At 36.7% G+C, this 20,499-nt stretch overlaps 1 protein-coding gene across 2 annotated transcripts in view; it reads right to left on the minus strand.

Annotated features, from left to right (window-relative positions):
• taok2a (TAO kinase 2a) overlaps positions 1-19,612 on the minus strand; it is a 33,941-nt gene extending 14,329 nt beyond the window's left edge. For both annotated transcript variants that reach the window (XM_084424478.1, XM_084424477.1), the window contains exons 1-10: positions 19,111-19,612; positions 6,551-6,691; positions 6,391-6,462; positions 6,169-6,270; positions 6,042-6,087; positions 5,718-5,814; positions 5,439-5,552; positions 3,149-3,240; positions 2,654-2,747; positions 1,680-1,761 (exon numbers count right to left, since the gene is read on the minus strand). In XM_084424478.1, coding sequence (XP_084280604.1) covers positions 1,680-1,761; positions 2,654-2,747; positions 3,149-3,240; positions 5,439-5,552; positions 5,718-5,814; positions 6,042-6,087; positions 6,169-6,270; positions 6,391-6,462; positions 6,551-6,682 — 831 coding nt within the window. In that variant the 5' untranslated portion in view covers positions 6,683-6,691; positions 19,111-19,612. The remainder of the gene's footprint in view (positions 1-1,679; positions 1,762-2,653; positions 2,748-3,148; positions 3,241-5,438; positions 5,553-5,717; positions 5,815-6,041; positions 6,088-6,168; positions 6,271-6,390; positions 6,463-6,550; positions 6,692-19,110) is intronic.
• Positions 19,613-20,499: the final 887 nt, after the last annotated feature.

Genomic DNA, 20,499 nt, shown 5'->3' on the forward strand with positions numbered 1-20,499 from the left:
CGATGGGGATTTCCTGGAATGATGTGCATTATGGTACTTCTGCGGCTGGGCATATTTGGAGTGTCTGCGCGAGAGCGCCCTCTGGCGTTCAGATGGAGCAGCATTTACTACCGATCAGCCACACTGCACGGACAAGCTGCACAGAAAATAATTGCAGCCTTTGCCAAATCGGGTGCGTTTTCATTGCAATTAATTGTGCAGCCCTGAAAATAACTTGCTTCTGACAGATGGCCGTACGCATTGATTTACGGCGAAAGAGTAACATTGACGCATAACGTAATGACAAACGCGGAAGCACAGAGGATAGAGCAAAACAAAACAACAGTCACGAATTAGAAGTTTAAAACGAGAATTTTTAAAGAGAAATGTCGGAGGAGCTTGAGTTTGTTGCCCAGCACTGTTTGTCTGAACTGCAAGAGGCGTCAAAGCTTACGCTACTCCTACATCCAACGTCATACATCGTCAAGTGTTACTCTTTTGGCGTAAGTCGACTTGCGTAGGCCGTCTGTCAGAAGCTAGTTATTTTAGTCTAAAAAGTTTTAAATATGAATATTTTTCTAACACGAACGCATCGCTTAACTTCAGAAGGCCTTTATTAACCCCCGAGAGCACTTTTATCATTGATAGATGCACTTTAATGGACTTAAACAGCCATTCACTGCCATTATAAAGCTTGGAAGAGCCAGGACATTTTTTAATATAACTCCGATTGTATTCGTCTGAAAGAAGAATGTGATGCACCTAGGATGGCTTGAGGGTAGGGCTGGGCGATTTAAATTGTGAGATTGTTATGCGCATCTCGTCAGTAAAGCCGGTTCCTTGATTAGTAGTAAATCGCCATCAGTCACCTGCTTTCAGATGGAGCGGCATTTACTACAAAGAGCCGTAGTTAACTGACAAGCTGAGCCATATCGCATTAAAATCGCAGACGTATCGCCAGCGATTATTAATGCGATATGGCTCAGCTTGTCAGTTAACTACGGCTCTTTGTAGTAAATGCCGCTCCATCTGAAAGCAGGTGACTGATGGCGATTTACTACTAATCAAGGAACCGGCTTTACTGACGAGATGCGCATAACAATCTCACAATTTAAATCGCCCAGCCCTACTTGAGGGTGAGTAAATCATGGGGTAATTTTCATTTTTGGATGAACTATCCCTTTAAGTAATGTATACTTTTTTTGAACGCCACCAAATTATGGTTTTATTGGCTTAAGAAAATGCTGATCAAATGTTATTGATGGATAAAACTGTTCACATAACACTAACATTACTGCTTTTGTAATACTTTTTACCCCAGCTGTAAAAATACACCAAACTTTGCATATATGTTCTGGGATGAATGGTTGCTTAGCAGCTAGTGGTTGAATTTATTTAAAACAATAAAAACATGCAACAAAAATAAATAAATCCAAAACTGGCTAACCCATTTGAGATAAAGACTTGCAATATCTCATGGGTTTTGCCATGAAATCTTTTTCAATTTTTGACACTCCAACAGAAGCCATTTCTATATTCCAGTGGAACATAAAGTGCACAATAATAGAGGTTATTTCAAACTAATGACAAAAAGGCGATTATGTAATGGCAGGCCTAGCTAGAACAAGGGACGAGAGGGGGAGAGAACATGTGAATGAAAGAGTGAATGAAGAGTCAGAGAGTGTGTGTTCAAGTCTCACATTGAGCAGCACATCTGAGGTAGGCCTGTCCTGAGGGATCTTTTGAAGACAAGAGTCCACAAAGTTACGGAAGTAGTCCGACCTGCATTTAAAATAGGGAGAGAGAAAAGTAAAGTTAACCACACACACATACACAGAAAACATAAAAAGACAAACATACAGAAAAACATGACACTGCAATAGTAAAAGCAGTCATTTCAAACTTATTTTAATTGACCAATGGAGTCAATGGACACTGGCCATTTCAAAAATCTTTGTGGAAGACTTCCAGTAAGCAACTTCCACTTAAATGAGTTCAACAAAAGTAATTGATTATGCTGCTTTAGTTTAAGTAATTTACAGTAGAAATCAAAAACATCATATAGGTTTACTTTGACTGACAGCTGCTTTTAGACTTGATTAGATATGAAAGAGCACTGAAACTGACAGTGCCTAAAAAAACTCATGTGTGATAAACACCAATACATGACTTCTTTCTGTATCATCTCCTTATGGCATCCACTAGCTTTGAATAAGGAGAGAGAGAGAGAGAGAGAGAGAGAGAGAGAGAGAGAGAGAGAGAGAGAGAGAGAGAGAGAGAGAGAGAGAGAGAGAGAGAGAGTGTTTCATCTAGACATAACACATTATCTTCTCAGAATCAGAAAACATTCCTTCTTTCCTAACAGATACATAGTCCATGGACAAGTTGATAATAAAATGATTTATTATTTCATTTTTTCACTTTGATTAATTACTACACATCGATTCATATCATGCTGCTGTTGTGTAACACTACTAAATTCTAGTATTATACTATAGTTATTTACCTAACAGCCAATAAAATGTCAGTTTACCCACACACTGAAAAACAAATAAATTGATTGCAAATGCAAGAGACCAAAGCAAAAACAAACAGAGATGAAAAGCTAAACCAAACATTTAAGATGAGACAGTGAAAGAACAGAAAACAAAAAAAAGTAGAACAAAGTTCTCACCAGTGGTTTGACGCCAGGACAGGGCTTTCGTTTTGCGCAATGTGGTATAAGGCACTCATAGCATTCATATTGAACAAGGGTGGCTTCCTTTCAGCTAGACAAAGAGACAAACAGAAATTTAAAACCAGTGCAAGCACACACACAAAAAAGAAAAGATAATTACGTCGGAATAAAAGGATAAGACCAGAATTAGTGCTACAATGAAATAAACAGAAAGTAAGAGGTATGAGTGAATAAATGAAAAGGCTCGGAGTTTAAGGCAGACGCACAGAGTGGGTGAGAACAAGAGAAAGAGGAGTAGAAGTTAGCTTACAACCCAAAGCAGCTTAGACACTAAAACCCAAATCCCTTTCCAAGCAAAAGACGGCGACAAAACACAGACTCGCAAGCACAGAAACACGCTGGCCTAAATGAACCCTCTTAATACTCGAGATGGCCTGAAGTTTCAGGTCAGTGGGAGGTGGAAAGTCACGGATGAGTTTCAACATCACAAACCTAGTTCGATGCAGGTGATGCCGAGAGACCAGACGTCCACTTTCCCGTCGTACTGCCCCTCGTCCATGGCTAGGATCACTTCTGGGGCCATCCTAAACACGAGAGGGGACGGATCATGGTAAACACTACTTTCTTTGCTCCCTTGAAAGAAATAAAAGCACAATCTACTGGACAGACACACTTTAATATTCACAATGCAGGTTCCTCTCAGTTCACGTAGACCATTTATAGACCAATATTATGGCCGACATAGTGAATGTTGAAATCATTTTAATATCCTTTTTATATGGCAATTATGTTTCCTAAAGGTTGTGTTATTAGACTTGTTTAGCAATCCCTGTCATGACTTGAAAGTGTGAGTGTTAAAACATTTTAATAGTATCTGAGATTTACATTTTAGCATAAAATGATTTACATAAAAAAATGGTGTTCGAAGTGGAAGAGTTAATTCATCAATGCAAACTAATGTAACCTAATTAGTTCAGTGGTTCAGTCCAAAACTCTGATTGTAAGATTTATTACTCTTGTCACTCAAAAAGTTGATGGAAGTCTCTGTGGTGTTCGTCTCTTATTAAAATGTCTTTGTAAACATTAGGTAAATATAATTGTTTATTACTATGTTAACTACCATTCAAAAGTATGGGGTGACCAAATTAAAATACAGTAAAAAACAAAATATTAGGGGATACAATTTAAAATAGCCATTCAAACCAAGAATAATAACTATAAAGTTTTAATAATCCTTTTAATTCTATAAGAACATGGTAATCCACACCACAACTATAACAATGACATAATATTGTTGGACTCACTTTCAGAATTATAATTTTTTCGATACATTTTTATAAATTTAATGAGTGATTAAAAAAACGTAGACAGCCAATCAGAATCCAACTCGCCTAAAAAAAGTTTAACTATTTAATGTGGCAGACAACGTAACTGTGTGTCCGCTGGTGTGTGAACGCTAATATGGTTATCGTTCTAGTCTGTAATAGTTTTTGAAGATTCTTTGATGAATTAAACATTTACAAAGCAGCATTTATTTGGAATAGATTTGTTTTGTGAAAGTGTTTGCTTCGAAGGAGTTGTGTCCTTTGCTGAATAAAAGTAATTTCTTAAAAATAAAAAATAAAAATAATCGTACTGACCCCAAACTTTTGAACAGTAGTGTACTGTTATATCGGTGCATAAAGATGATAAAATTACTCTCTCATGCTCATTTATTAAAAGAACCCTTCATATTCGCCTTACCCGCGATTTCCAGTTTGAATTCCGTAGAAACCATGAAAACATCAAAGACGCTTTAATATATTATGTGTTTTATTAGACAGGAGATCAACTGTTTGGATACCTTTATCAGCAGAAACTAATCATCGTTATACAGCTCAACTCGGCTAGTCTTATTGTTTAAATCTCTTGTTTTCTTGATTTACTGCGAGTAACATGTTTGTACCTTAGAGACAACACTACTTTGTCAAGTGGCTAACACAGCATAATGAGAAAGAGCTTTATATGTAGTAACAGTAATACAGCATTTTCTCCACCATACAATATATTTTAAAAAGAATTGCATGTCATTCAGCTTTTATTTAAATGATATTCTAATATCGATCTATCTTCCTGCAATGTGCAACAATTAGAGTAATAACATAACTTTCAACACACTCAAATGTATTTTTAGTATAATTGTTTTGAGTAATTAAAACAGCGCTGCGCTACCCCACAGTTTTAATTCAGCAAATAAAGTGACTTGTATGAGTAGTAATTTCATTTCATTAGAATGAAATAAAATAATGTGATTTCTAAGTGATCAAACGTAACTGAATGTCAAGTTCAGGGAAGGAAGAGGCGGACATTAAACGTAACTTTAATCGTAAAATGAACACACAACAAAACAAAAGAAGCGGCAGTGGCTGCGGCATATAAGCACAATAAAAGCTCCGGAGCTCCTCTATGGGACTCGAGACTGGTGTGTTGCGCAGGGATCTGTCTCTCATTATCATTAACTCCACCGGCCTCGTTCCACTCCCACTGCTCTCGGCCCCGCACAGCTCAGTAACGTTAATAAAACTTCAATAAATTAGCTCATCCATGAACACGATTTCTCCCTGAGTCCCATCAGACTGTTTTCCATCGGCTGTGGAGGTGAAGACGTCAACTCCCATGATTCCATATTCATTCACGGCGTCATCAAGCTACGCCATTGTTATTGTTTTGAACAAGAGACCTCTAGCGGCAAAACTTACATACTCTGCTTTTAACCAAACAATCAATTGTATTTACAACTCACCAGTAAGGTGTACCCACAAAAGAGTTGGCGGGAGAAACGATTGAGGCAGAGCCAAAATCTCCAAGCTTCACCTGACCGGGCTCAGTTAGCAGAATATTACCTGCCTTCACATCTCTGGAAAAAGAAAAGAAAAGAAAAGAAAAGAAATGAGGATTTGTGCATCTTTCAGCGCTGAAAAATAAATATATATATTGACAATGGAGTAAAAAACTTAGATGGCACTACAAAAGTCTCAAAGCGAGCAGGTCAAGCATTCAAGAAAAGGGTCAGCGGTCTCACCTGTGTATCATGTTATGAGAGTGAAGGTAGGCGAGGCCCTGAAGTGCACCGTGGGTAATAGCAGCTATTTCCACCTCCTGCAGAGGCTTTTTATGCACTGTCAGATAAAAATAACATAATTCACTGTGGGAAAATATCACAATCCAGAAATCTGACGATTACAATATTTACACCTGCATGTCTATGAACTGATGATGGTACAAATACAGCACAGTGAAAACAAATGGACACCTCTAATGTCAGACAGGGCAGCCGAGGGAGAGCACAACAGCTTTATTTGGTGAGAAGGGAGGATGTGAGGAAGGGTAAACATGAACTACTCACCCTCTAAAAGATCAGAGGCTGATCCTAGACAGTATTCCATCACCAGCTAACAGGAGAGACAGACAACATTAGCACACGTCAGACAAACACGTCGCTCACACGCACATGCACACGCACACGCACTTACCCATGCTGTGTGCTCTCTGAGGTAGCACCCTTTGTATTCGATGGTATTGGGGTGTCTGAGCTTCTGCAAGAACTTCACCTCCTTTATGATATCCTGCCATTTCTGTGGGCCAAGAGAGAGAGAACATGCCAAACAGTAGCAAAAATGTGGTTAGTTTTCGTGAATGAGTTCGAACCGTCTGATTCAATACTGTTGAGATACAAGTTGTATTTTGATTCTGACCTCATTGGACTGCTTGCCACTGAACGACATCTTCTTGATGGCCACGACTTCATTGGAACGCACATCATGAGCCTGAGAGAAAAAATACGGTCATATAGAGAGCCTTATGACACACACGTACAAACACATCCATAGCTAAATATTGGCATGGGTTGCTCACAAAGTACACAGCTCCAAAGCTGCCATGACCGATCTCCCGTAGATCAGTGAAGAGCTTCTCAGGATCATCTCTGTAGAAGAGCTCAGACACCTCTGAGTCCTTCAGGGTCCCAGTACGCACACTGGCAGGCATGACTGGCTCCTGAGAGAGAGAGAGAGAGAGAGAGAGAGAGAGAGAGAGAGAGAGAGAGAGAGAGAGAGAGAGAGAGAGAGAGAGAGAGAAGAGAGAGAGAGAGAGAGAGAGAGAGAGAGAGAGAGAGAGAGAGAGAGAGAGAGAGAGAGAAAAAAAAAAAAGAGAACTGGTAACTATGCATGAATGCTGAATAAGCAATCCTGTTGTATTTTGTTCATCTGCAACATCACAAAAACAAGGCACTGAGTCAAGGAACTTCAAGGAACTCAATGTGACATCAGTCTGGACTTTTATTTTAATCAGGTCTTAAAAAAAAAAAAAAACCTGTTCTCTCCGAGTAGATTCAGAATTTTAACGTTTCTGTCCTTACTTTCCTTATTATACATAACAGTTCTGAAAAAGGTTTAAATAGAAAAAATATGGAAGTTAATAACATCATGTTAATTTAGAATATACTTTATACAATTTTATAGACAAATTTTCACTCACAATTGACAACACATGATAATTAAGCTTTAATATTTAATGCATCATCAATTTTGCAGAGACTTATCAGACGACTTGACCGGAGAGATACTGACAGACAAGTTTTTCTTAGTGCTAATCTAAAAAAGGTAATTGTGAATGGTGAGCTTATATAGGCCCAGGCGTTCTATTACTATTACGTTCTAAGCATTAGCTGGCTCACGTTAACTACAGAAGTGTTTTACTTCATGTCACTAAACACATTTCTAAACAGGTTTTAACTTAAGGCTAAACATTCATCTGTACCTCATTTTTTTTATGCTTCTTTGTGGTTATTTAAGATAGCCTATCATAGCCTAGAGTTTGTTGTGGCAGTGACAATTAAAATTTATTTTCTATAACTGAGCGTGGGCATTTCACTCATGTTGGATGCGTCAACGTCACATTTGCATATGCTGCTGTACTATTTGTATTCGTGATTGGTTTTCTGCCAAATTGAAATATTAAACAGAACGATAAAACAACGTTATTGACTGGTTAATGGTAATTTCAAATAAGAGTTCATTTTTGTTTGTTCCTGTTAAATTTTCATTTTTTCCTTTTCAATTCCCTGAACGGTTCAGAGCCATGATTTGAATAAAAACAAATCTCAGAGCCAGTAAAAATGGCTTTAGGTGAGTAAATAGTCACCTTGGCTTGTGGCTGACAAAGTTTGAACTGTCAGTTTGCATTTAATGAAACAAAGATTGCTGAAGTCAACAGATTTTATTAATGGACCAATCTCTGTGTAAAAATAAAAGAATGATTCAGCCATCTTTCTAAAGTCATTTATATACCCCTATGAAATGGCTCCAAATCTCAGGTGAAAATTGACATTTTTAACACTCTCTACAAAAGAGTGGATTACTCTGTAAATATACATTTGTGACATTTAATATTTGGCCTGCATCACTATTTATGTTTGTCTTTCAACCAATTTTTTTTTTTTTTAAGCAAAATTAAAGATTTCAGCCGGGGACCTTGGCATTGGACATGGACCCTTAAGCAACCACACTGTAATAGATAAACACAGCAAGACATATATACATGCCAACCTAAATTTACCTAGCAAAAAGTTAAATATGGACCCTGTGTGTACTGTGCACCTGATAACTCCAAGCACAGTTTAAATCCAACCAATCTACAGATAACCAAGAGGGGAAAAACATGAATGCATACAATATCAAGTTTCAAAAGTTACTTTTATTCAGCAAGGACGCATTAAAATAGTCAAAAGTTACATTAAAGACATTATATGGCGCTTTTCCACTGCATGGTACGGCACGGTTCGGCTCGGTACGGTTCGACTCGGCGCGGAACGGTTCGGCTCGCTTCGCTTTTCCACTGCGTGGTACGACTCGACTCGGTACGGCACGGTTCGGTTCGCTTTAGCTCGGTTGCTTTTCCATTGCAGTTAGTACCGCTTCAAAATGGGTGGGACTGATCGTTATAGTTGCCGCCTCTACTGACATGACATCGTCGTAAACGCGCCACATTTCAAACGCACAACACAGGGGATGGTGCTCTTGATTCTCGGCATGTGGATGTTTTTAAATTAAACGTTCTTATAATGGTTTCCTATATGGAAGGAAAATTCTTAACGTGTAATTAAACGTTGCGTTCATATTCTGGGCTCATCTGATTTTTTGTACATAGCATAGCCTACTTTATGATTTTAGTATCATAATGATTAATAAATGCACACACAATTATCCGTGAACTTGATTTGAACAAATGCCTTTCAACTTGTGTGTGCAAAATTCAGAATTAAATGAATGTGCAGCAATCTTTACAAATAGAAAGTCTAGGCCTAATGTGTAACTGCCATTAAAAAAGCGCATTTAGTTAATGTTATGTTATTTTTTTTCCATCTGCCTATGTTGATGAAAAGTGAACAGCACGAGTAGAGAGACATGGAGCGAGTCAGACATAATTTTGACCACTTCATTAAGTTTTGTTTTGTAGAAAGCATTTCTTTAAAGTGAATTTCGTTTTGTATAAATTGTATCTTAATTTTAATAATTTTTTCATCAAACAATTGCCTGGATTGAATAAGATGCAAAATAGACAATTTAATCATTGAGGCGCCCAAGCGGTCACTTGCATTGTACGTTAACTGGAGCGCATCTCATCCTCAAATACACAAAGCTTGAAATGTCTTTAAACGAAATAATTCAAAACAAAAAGAAATAGGCTACTCTCTTATGTAATCCATTAGGCCTATGTGCATTTCTCTCTATAGGCGCGTTTACTACGAATATGGCGATCGTCAACTTCATCTTTGCCATGCACAGACAGACACTGACAGAAAACACTATTTTATAAATAAAAATCAGTGCACGCGTTTTAATAAAATTAAAACTTTAATTGTGATCATTAAAATAATTGAATATCAAATATTTTGTGGCCAAGGTTTATGGCCTCATTTATTAATAGTATATATATATAGGCTATATATAGGCCTAATTTTATTAAATTGAACAAGCGCAAAATTCAGCATTCAATCAAATATTCAAAAAGACTTAATAATAATAATGTTATTTCAACATAATATCTCATTATTTCGACATAATGTGCGTGCAACAAGCAAGATGTGCGTTTGTAAATCCGGGGACGCGTGCAGTGATTTTTATTTATAAAATAGTGTTTTCTGTCTGTGCATGGCAAAGATGAAGTTGACGATCGCCATATTCGTAGTAAACGCGCCTATAGAGAGAAATAACATTATTATTATTAAGTCTTTTTGAATATTTGATTGAATGCTGAATTTTGCGCTTGTTCAATTTAATAAAATTAAAACTTTAATTGTGATCATTAAAATAATTGAATATTAAATATTTTGTGGCCAAGTTTTGCTCATTTATTAATTATATATATATATATATATATATATATATATATATATATATATATATATATATATATATATATATATATATATATATATATATATATATATATATATACACACATATATATACACACACACATATGTGAAATTATCCGGCGCCGCCCCTGACTGCAAGAAACAGTTTACAAGAAACTTTTTAACTGCAAGACACTACAGCGTTGGCTGTTGTCTACTGGCTATTTAAATCTAGCGGGTTTGTCTCGTGCATGGTCTCGTGTTGCAAATACAATGACACTGGTAGTGACGATTCTGTCTGACCAATCAGTGATCTTCAGTGTTTTCACGTCACATTTTAGTACCGGTACGGTACGCTTGGAACCTCAACAGAGGTGGTACCATTTAAAGCGAGCCGTACCGTACCGTACCATGCAGTGGAAATGCACCATAAGCGTGCCGTACCGAACCGAGCCGTACCGTACCATGCAGTGGAAAAGCGCCAAAGCGTGCCGTACCGAACCGAGCCGTACCGTACCATGCAGTGGAAAAGCGCCAATAGTGTTACAAAAGATTTAAATTTCAAATAAATGCTGTTCTTTTGGACTTTATATTCAAAGTCTCCTGAAAAAAAGAAGAAAAAAAAATTCCAGAAAATATTAAGCAGCACAACGGTTTTCAACACTGATAAGAAATGTTTGTTGAGCATATCAGAATGATTTCTGAAGGATCATGTGATACTGGAGTAATGACTGCTGTAGGGCTGTCAATTTAAAATTGGAATTTCGAATATTCGTCGAATTAAAAAATCAAATCCACATTCAAATGTAAAACCGGTGCATTCATAGTGAGTTGTAGCGTTTCAATGTTTTTGTTAGCATATCCAGTTGAACTCAATAGATGCGGCGCTGCTGCGTTGCTCAAAACATTGCAGAAATAGAAAAGCTCAATGCAGAGAATATTTAGGTTACGTCACAACCAAGCTGCAGTCAATCCTGCATTAAACACGCTCTTTCTGCGCTGCTTTTCCATTGTGCACTAGACGGACATCTTTGACTGTTGCATTTGCATCTCGCATTAGAGAGCCGCATTTTTAGAAAGCCATAAAAGTTTAAAAAAACATGTCTCGAGAGTCAAGACTTTGTGTGGGGTTTCTTCCCATTCCCTTGCATCTCATGGTTTTAAATAAAGAAATTTTTTGTTCATAATTATGCAATTTACAAAATTATATTTGATTTATAAACATTAGTTTAAACGTCATGAACCTTTTTTTACAGCCATGCTATTTTATATGCATTTGCTTATATTTTAATCATTGCACCCTCAGGAGACAAGCCAATAGCTTTTTTCCTCTAAGTGAAATTAAACCTTTTAAATTCGAATATAATTCAAATATTAGTAATATTTAAGTTCAAATTTAGTTTTTCAGCCATTTAGACAGCCCTAGACTGCTGGAAATTTAGCATTGTCATCACAGGAATATATTACATTTAAAAGTATATTAAATTATAAGACAACAGTAATAATTAATATAAAAATAGAAGACAATTGTAATAAATTAATAATATTCTTACAAAATTACTGTTTTGCTGTATTTTTGATAAACAAATTGGGAGCAAATGGCATTTAAAAAGTGAAGTGGTTTTCAAAAATTTAACCAAGTGCCAAAATGCCACTCTTAACTTGTAAACTCCTCTCATCTCTTCTCTGGCTTGGCTTAGCCTATATGCCAAAATCTGGCATCTGCAGCACACTATAAAAGACTCAGTGAAGTCTGTGACCCAGTTAGAAGTTGTGACTCTGTGCAGCGCATTAATAAAGAAGATGCGGTAATCTGCCCTGGTTGGATGGAGTTTCAAAATCAGATGTTTCGTTCCGTCCTTTTTTCATCTTCTTCATGCTAATGATCGAATAATGTTTGTTCAAAGTTTCTGAATTGCCAACTATTGTGAAGAAAAAAATGACGATCATATTCACATCCAAACATAAACATAAATCCATAATATACAAACTCTGATCAATATGTAAAAGAACATATCATTTGCATATGCATTTAAAATTCACAAAATCACACACAGTGGAAATGTAAATATGTATTTAAGCTTCAGGCTGAGTGAGGTGGTTTAGTAGAAGGTTTGTGAGGGAGTGAAAAACTACATTGGGTTAAACTGTGCAGCAATTAACTATTTTGATTACGGATTCATCTGTTGGTTATAAGTTCTTTGATTAATTTAAACAAAAAGTCACAATTCAAAATCTTGAGAAATGTTCCGATAAACAATTAGCAAATTGAAGGCAAAAAAATAAAAAATAAAAAGCCAGGATAGAAGAAGAAACAAGTTCCTGTCATTTTCTCTTCCAGTAAATGTAAGGAACATTTTTAAACGCTCTTAAATATTTCTATAAAAATGCTTATGTGTGCATACAGAAATTAATAGCACTGAATGGCCAACTTGCACTGAGCTTTGTGATGCACTTCCGCCACCTAAAGTGAGTGTACGTACGCAAGATTTAAAAAATCTGAACATTTTTAGGAACAGGATAAGAGATATTCAGATTTTTCTAACAATCTGAATTTTCCAAACTCAACGGAACATGAAGTTTTAATCCAACACAAGCCGACCTGAGAAAGCAGCAGCTGTTAAACATACACAATTATTTCATCACGGTGTCAGTGCTCGTCTAAACTATAGTGACCGCAATGCTGAGGTGTGTTAGACCTGATGAATAAGATCAGTGATATTCATTCATTTGAATTCAATATTTAAAATCACTATTTTGTGACATTTTTCATTTTTACTGTATGTAATGTACGTTTATGCCCAAAATTGTTAATTAATATTCAAAGTAGTCGACTGTCATTCTCCTCTACGCTAGGGCTGGGCGATATATCGATATAAAAAATATATCGATATATTTTTAAATGCGATATGAAATTAGACTATATCGCATATATCGATATAACGTTAGTTCAAATTTGCGCTCTGCTCCCGCGCCTCCGCTCCTCCTTTTCCACTCTGCGTGCGTGTTTAGAACATGTTATGTTACGAGAGGCGAATCATGACTACTTCAGAAACCCCAGCACAATAGGAACTACCAGGCAGTGACATAAGTGTACGCTGAAATAAAGTCTTTCACCTCAGAAAAACGGACTTTATTGTCCTGTCAGCCGTTATCCTGTTCTCGGAGCGCACACTCAATTGCACGCGCAAATGCGGCGGCGCGCGCTGTATTGCTTCACTGATCAAGTGCAAAATAAACTACGAGCATGCAACGCCGTTACGTTGTAAATTACACGAAATAAAAGTAATGCAGGTATGATTTTCATTCTATTCACCAGGAGCAGTTTCCATGTTTCATCAACAGTTATTGTTAATATTGTGTATTCACCATGGCAACTCTCGTTTCCATATTAACCCCAAAATGCCACTATTTTTCTTTGTGTTATTTTTTATATTTTTAAATGACTGTAGTGGCTCATACCAAAATTGTATTAACAAAAACTAGTTTGGGACTGCTATTTAATAGCTTTAGCATAGGCCAATGTTTATTTATTAGTACTAGTCTTTACTATTAGTCATATTCTTACAATTCATGTTAAGTAAAGGGGAAAAGTATATATATGTGTGTATATAGGCAAATTATAACATGTTTACACAAAATTTGTTTATATATATTCAATGTAAACTTTGATAATCATAATTCATAAATCGCAAATAACAATTCAAAGGGAATAATCGGCAATTATGATTTTTGTCATAATCGTGCAGCCCTAAGGTGAAGAAACCTGTTTATTATTTATTCATTTGATTTTGCAACTGTTCACTGAAATAGCTGGTTTCAATAAAACTACTTTTAACATGTCATATTTGGCTTTGACTTTGACTGAACATTTGCTCTCACTTTGCGGAAAAAATATCGGGATATATATCGTATATCGATATTCAGCCTAAATATATCGGGATATGACTTTTGGTCCATATCGCCCAGCCCTACTCTACGCTATGTACTGTTGGAGATGAAATATTTAACAGTTACATTTATTTAAGGCACGTACTACTAACAAGCATTCATTCATTTAAATATTTTAAAAGACTGGAATAAGAGCACCAGTGCAAACAAGCAATCCTTTAAATCAGTCAAATTCACTTAAAAATGTAAAGTCAACAGGTATGAAAATATGATAAGTAAGAGAAAACGCTGTTAATGAGAGGACGAGACCTGGACTGCTGCAGGTCAGTGGGGAAATAGAAGCTATGTATTATTAGGAGGAATGTACAGTTGGAAAGTTGGAATATATTTAACATTTCAGCAGGTTCAAGATAATTCATGTTAATGCAGAGAACAGGATTCATTGTTTTAATCAATTGACAGCCATAAAACATAATAATAATAATCTGCGTTCTCATGCATGTAGGTGCGCTGAATGCTGTAACCGGAAACTCCCAAGTTATAAGTAAAACACGGAAGTAGTCGTGCAAGTAGTCCAAAGACTACTGAGACCAAAAACACTGAGAAAGAGACACATTGAAGGCATTCTTATGTTAGTTTGAATCAGACAGGTGGAGACTTGCAATTATTTGAGATTCTTTATTGTTATCTTGATGTTCTCACGGGCTCCTGAGTCTCAAGCTTTTATAAGAACACAAATAGCTATAAGTCAATCAACTCTCTGCACTGTATCACCATCCCTGAATTCACTGAGTCTGTTGCAGAACTATAAAAATCACAAACACTAAACTGTTAACAAATACCTGTATTAAATCAGCTAAATTAAATCTGTAACACCATGATCTCACATACTAATAGGGCTGGGTATTTACATAAATTTCACGATTCAATTAGATTTCGATTCACAAGCTTGTGATTCGATCACGGTTAAATTCGATATCAATTATTTTGGATATACGCGAGTCAGTTGGTACTACATTACTATAATATTTAAGGATAAAATTAACTGATTTGTATACAAACACTTAATACACTCGAGGCAGTTTTTTATTATAATGAAGTTGTAATACTAACTTTACAATAATCATTTCTACTCCAGTTCGTGTTTTGAAATACAAACATGTAAATGCTGTCATAAAAACTTGATGGATTTATTCAAACATTCATTAAAAATTGAAGATTTTTTTTTTTATAAGGAATGTGTAATATGGTGCATATATTTATTAAAATGCTCCTCTCTAGAGTTCATTTTTCTAGCTGACTAGCGAGTTTATGGACACTGAATATGAGGTAAATGTGACGTTATGTGAAATTGTTTACAAGCTGTTTTATTGACGTCTTTCCGCGGTAGAAACACTGAGCGATTACATGTGACATGGATTTCGGTAAGTTGGACTGTATCTTTTAACATACCTTCAGATGTTCCTTCATGTTTATTTGTGGAACTAATTGTTTCTTGGGATTTAAGAATCGATATCGGTTGGTAAAAATGAGAATCGATTGAAAATAGTTTTTTTTTTACCAAGCCCTACATACTAAACTGTGCTTTTAACAACACAATATGCTGTCAGTCTGAGGTCTACACCTGAAGATTTAAGACCCCGATACTTCAAGCGAAATCGAAGAACAAACTGGTGTGATGTTATTTCGAATAAAATCAGGCAAAAACAAAGTTCGTTTTGTGTTTGTTTCAGGGGTTTGTTTTTAGAAAAGCTCGCTCTGGCTGGTAAACACCGAACTACCATTGGTCCATGGCGATTATGAAATAGGTAGGTGTGGCTTTTGAGGCTCTGCCTTCTTTGATGTGGAAATATTCTCCGCTTCATTTCTTCTTTTCAGTCCATCGAGGACAGACAACCATGAGTAAAAACATGAACAAACTGGAGAGCCGATTTATAGTAGAAAATGAAGTTGTAATTCTCATTGCAAAAAGACATTGCTCCTGCCGATCGACTGTCCTGCACAGTTCATCTCCAACCCTAATCAAATACACCTGCCTTTAATTTTCAAGTGATCCTGAAGACCTTAATTGGTTGCTTCAGGTGCGTTTGATTAGGGTTGGAGATAAACTGTGGAGGACAGTCGATCGGTAGGAGCAGGGTTGGGAACCCCTGCTGTAAATCTATTGCAAGTGGTATACATAAACGTAATGTGACTTTACTGGTGTGCCGAATTGCAGAGCTTGTGCAAACATCCACATAGCTATGATCAGATGCTTGCTTTATGGTTTTCTCATCGCTGTCATTTGCGTTGTGTGTTTATTTTATTGAAAGGAAAGCGTGGAGCACATATTTACATATTCATCTAAACGTCACTCTCAGCACGGGCGCCGTCAGGATGTTCGCTAACAGTATAGCCTACCGCTGCTCACGTATTTCGAACTTATTATCACCCCAAAGCGAAGACTGAAAAAGAACTTCGCTGTGAGTATATCGGGGCCTTTACACTCAACACATTTGAAAGACATGTAAATGAATAGAAACATTTAATTTAAGACATGAGTGAGGTCCATAAAGGCAATTTGAAATTTATTTTACTTCCATAATTCGATGAGTTTCTGAATAAAATATGATATTAAATGGGGAAAAAGTGGTTTGGACTTGATTTAATCCATTGGGAAATGACAATGGATTCAGATCGTTGGAGGTTAGGGGTCAAAAATGTAGAATTTTTGACATCAGCAGAAAAAGGAAAGTTGTTTCCTTTACAAAATAATACCATGACAACATGGTTTGTAAAAGGAATAACATGCATTATTCGATTTTACATTGTCTTAACAGTTGTGATGAAACACAAATCTTTTCTTCAGTATTGTGATGTACCATTTGATTTGAGTGTAAAGGATTATCAAAAAAAAAAAGAAAGAAAGGAAATGAAGGGCGGGTAGTTAGTTCCATGCATCAGTTGTTGATTGGAATTTAAGATGTGGGTGTTGCAAGTAAAGGCAGATAAACAAGCTTGCAGGAGCGGAGTTTAAGAGGACTAACTGACTAGAGAAAGTCACGTTCATACGTCACGAGAGAAGTCTGTAATTTTCTCTGGAAGGACCAGTTATGATATTTTGATACATTACAAGGTCAATTTAAGTGAAGTTTAAAAAAAGTGACGATTGTATATTGTTCACACTATGATAAATTACAAGCATTTAGATGTTCAGTTCATGCCAGCAACTTAAAATACAGTATTTTGACATGGACAAAACAATGATAGACACGGCCGTTCCCAGCAAACATGTGTTGGAATCTGGGACAGTCAGCTCAGAACACAACTCTGGAAGAGATGCTCAGATATATATATATATATAATGCTTCAACCAGACACCCCTGCACAATAAAACAGACGGTGACTCAATCACACCACGGGAGACAAGCAACTGTGCTTCACCCGAGTGTCAAAGCTTTTAGCAGCACAGAAATCTTTCTGGTTGCTGTAATGAAGGAAAAGCATATGTCATCTGAGCTCTGTGGATGACCACCAGTGCTTCCAGCAGCATGATTACAGGGTGGTGGGGGTCTATGGGATGGAGAAGTCTATTGCACATTTCCTGTTTAAAGAGAGGAGGTTCACGCAAGATCTGAGGGAAATCCATGTGCAGCTGCTAACCACCAACCAACTTTTTACAACAGTAGGTCTCAATCCTGATCATACTGCACATTTTTGGATGTCTCTTATATTTAAAGAGTTAGTTCACCCAAAAATGAAAATTCTGTCTAATTCCTCACCCTCATGTTGTTCCAAACCCATAAGACTTTCGTTTTCTCTGAATCACAAATGAAGATATTTTTAATGAAATCAGAGATTTCTGTCTCTCCGATGAAAATCCCCGCAACCAAACCTTTGATGACTCAAGAAGTTCATAAAACCATTGATCAATTTTGAATACATTCTACATAAGACTTGGATTAAACTGCTTGATTAATATGGATCTTTTTGAATCAAAGTTTCCGTTTAATGGACTTTCAAAGGAAGGACAAAAAGGTTTCATTTAAAAATATTTGCATTTGTGCTTCAAAGACAACCAAAAGTCTTATAGGTTTGGAACGACATGAGGGCGAGTAAATGATGGAAGAATTTTCATTTTTTGGGTGTACTAACTTACAACTTTGGGTGTATCTTCAACTTACAAGTTAGATGCTCAAAAGACTTGATCTGGGTGTGTCATCCACAATGTGCAGCGACCAGGATTGAGAACTACAGTCATGGCCTAATGGTTAGCAAAAAATGACTGAGGTGCCCTTGAGCAAGTCACTGAACCCCCAGTTCGCTCCCAGGGCACCACAGCAAAATGGATGCCCACTGCTCCAGGTGTGTGTTCACTACTCAGTCACTACTCCTAATATATGTCCACTAACTTGTATATGGTTTAAATGCAGATGACAAATTCAGAATATGGGTTACCAATCCCATACCTGGCCTTCACATGTCACTTTCACTTTTTACAGCATTGATGAGGTCCTCCTCTTAACAGTCTACTAACATTGCATTATAAATATCAAGTATTGATTACACATGCCCTAATGTGCTATTACTGTACTTGAATGGTACCCAGTAATGTTCTTCCTTCCACTCACTGAGTGCACTTAAGTCTATAATGTATTTGTGCAGTTGAAACACACCTTTCACACCACTAAAACCTTTCTTGTTGACTTTGTGTAGTGTGGATCAGTTTTGTTGGCCTCGGGGCTGAATGAATAGTCAAGTGCGTGGTTAAAATATATAAAGCGTTGCATACTATTGTATAAATGCTAATTAGGGATGGGGGCACAGTCAGTTTCCGGTGTTCTGCTGGAAAAGGGGGAAACTAAACAATAGAAACAACCCGGCTGTGTCTCAAATCCTCAGTGAAAATGCATTTTGGGGAAATAGAGGCAAAAAATTGTTCCTGATGCTTCTTGGATAGGCAGCTCACTAGGTTTTGAGACACATGCACCGACTAGAGTTATGATCGTAGTACAAGCCCTTGCTTATATTGTTATGACTGAAGATGTCCGGCTAGTTCATGACAGGCTCAAGATGAGCGTCTGTCAACAACAGATAGTCCGAGTTTACGCGTCTTATCCAGATATAAAAGTCTCACAATCACCATTGAGTTTCAAACGTAAAAGTGATTAAAAACAATATATCTTACCGTGGCGTGCTGCGATCCTCCTCTTTATTCCCTGTGAATAAACAGTTATCCGGCTTCCTCCGCAAAAAACCGTGGCGTTTGCTTGTTTTTGCCCGCTGCGACGTTTCAAATCAACACACGGTCCATTTTTTCTACCAACGTCCGCCTTCTAGCGTGCAGAAGAGTATACTTTTATGTGCATGAATGTCCTAAAACTCTAGTGTATATGAAGTCTTTATCTCACTCTCTCGCTAACGGCTCGTTAGCCAGCTAGCCAACTGTTTCCACTTTGAATACGGGCCGCGGCTGGTGTACCTGCTCGCCCGCTCCCGTGCCTATCATATTGCACAGTTACATCCGCGCTTTTGATTCTCGATATGATTTTAAGACTAAATTTATTCTGTGTCTGATTGTCTTTCTATCTTACCCCCTTTTTTTTGTCCAGGAAACGCAAAATGGCTACGTGGGGCGGGAGCCAACCGGAAGGGAGGTCAAAATGCTGTGCCGTGTGTTTCCGGTGAAGAGTGGCTTTGGGAATCTACCATCTTGATAAGGGTAACGTTTATTATGAAATGTTGTAAATAATAACAATTGATGGATACATTACACAACGTTAAGGTTTGGCATAAATTGCAACAATGCTACATTAAAAAGAGTACTATTTTCAATAGAAGAGATGCATTCCTACATTTCATGGTACATGTCAGCTTGTTGACTGAGTCATAATTTTTTTTTTTTTCAAATAATCTAAAACATAATTTTGGCTGTCGTTTTTGCTTTATGCAAATGAAAATCCCAAGCAAAATACAACAATTTTATCGTGTCATCACTATGGGAAAAGCCAGTGTTACAGTCTATTGTAATTATTATATGAAATGCACTATGTATTAAAATGGATAGAATACTTTAAAGTTGCAAGAATTTAATATATGTATAAGAGATTCTGGATCAGGATTGCAGAAAGAAGTCAAGTCAAATCAATTCTCATTTATTTATATAGTGCTTTATACAGTACCAATACCGATCATATCAAAGTGGCTTCACATTAATAAACAGAAAAATAAATAACAGTGCTAATGTTGTAAAATTCATCAATTACGAAACAACTTTAATTTCAGAGAACAGTGTCATTATCCAGCTTAATACAATCTTGTTTTAATTCACTTCAAATGCTGCAGTGGTCATACATCATGAGACAAACTAAATTCAGCTGTAAAGTAGCACAGTCTCTTTATTCAGCTCAACTAAGTTCAATGTTGATTCAGTTCAGTTCAATAACAGTGTTAATGATAGTGTCATTAGCTTAATTCAGTTCAATTTTGTTCTCATCCAATAATGTCAGTGCAGTTAAAATGATAATACCAAATATGTGTATTAAACCTCCCTAAATGTATTAAAGTCCCTCTGTGG

The sequence above is a fragment of the Rutilus rutilus genome (assembly GCF_951802725.1).
Source record: "Rutilus rutilus genome assembly, chromosome: 1".
Lineage (NCBI taxonomy): Eukaryota > Metazoa > Chordata > Actinopteri > Cypriniformes > Leuciscidae > Rutilus > Rutilus rutilus.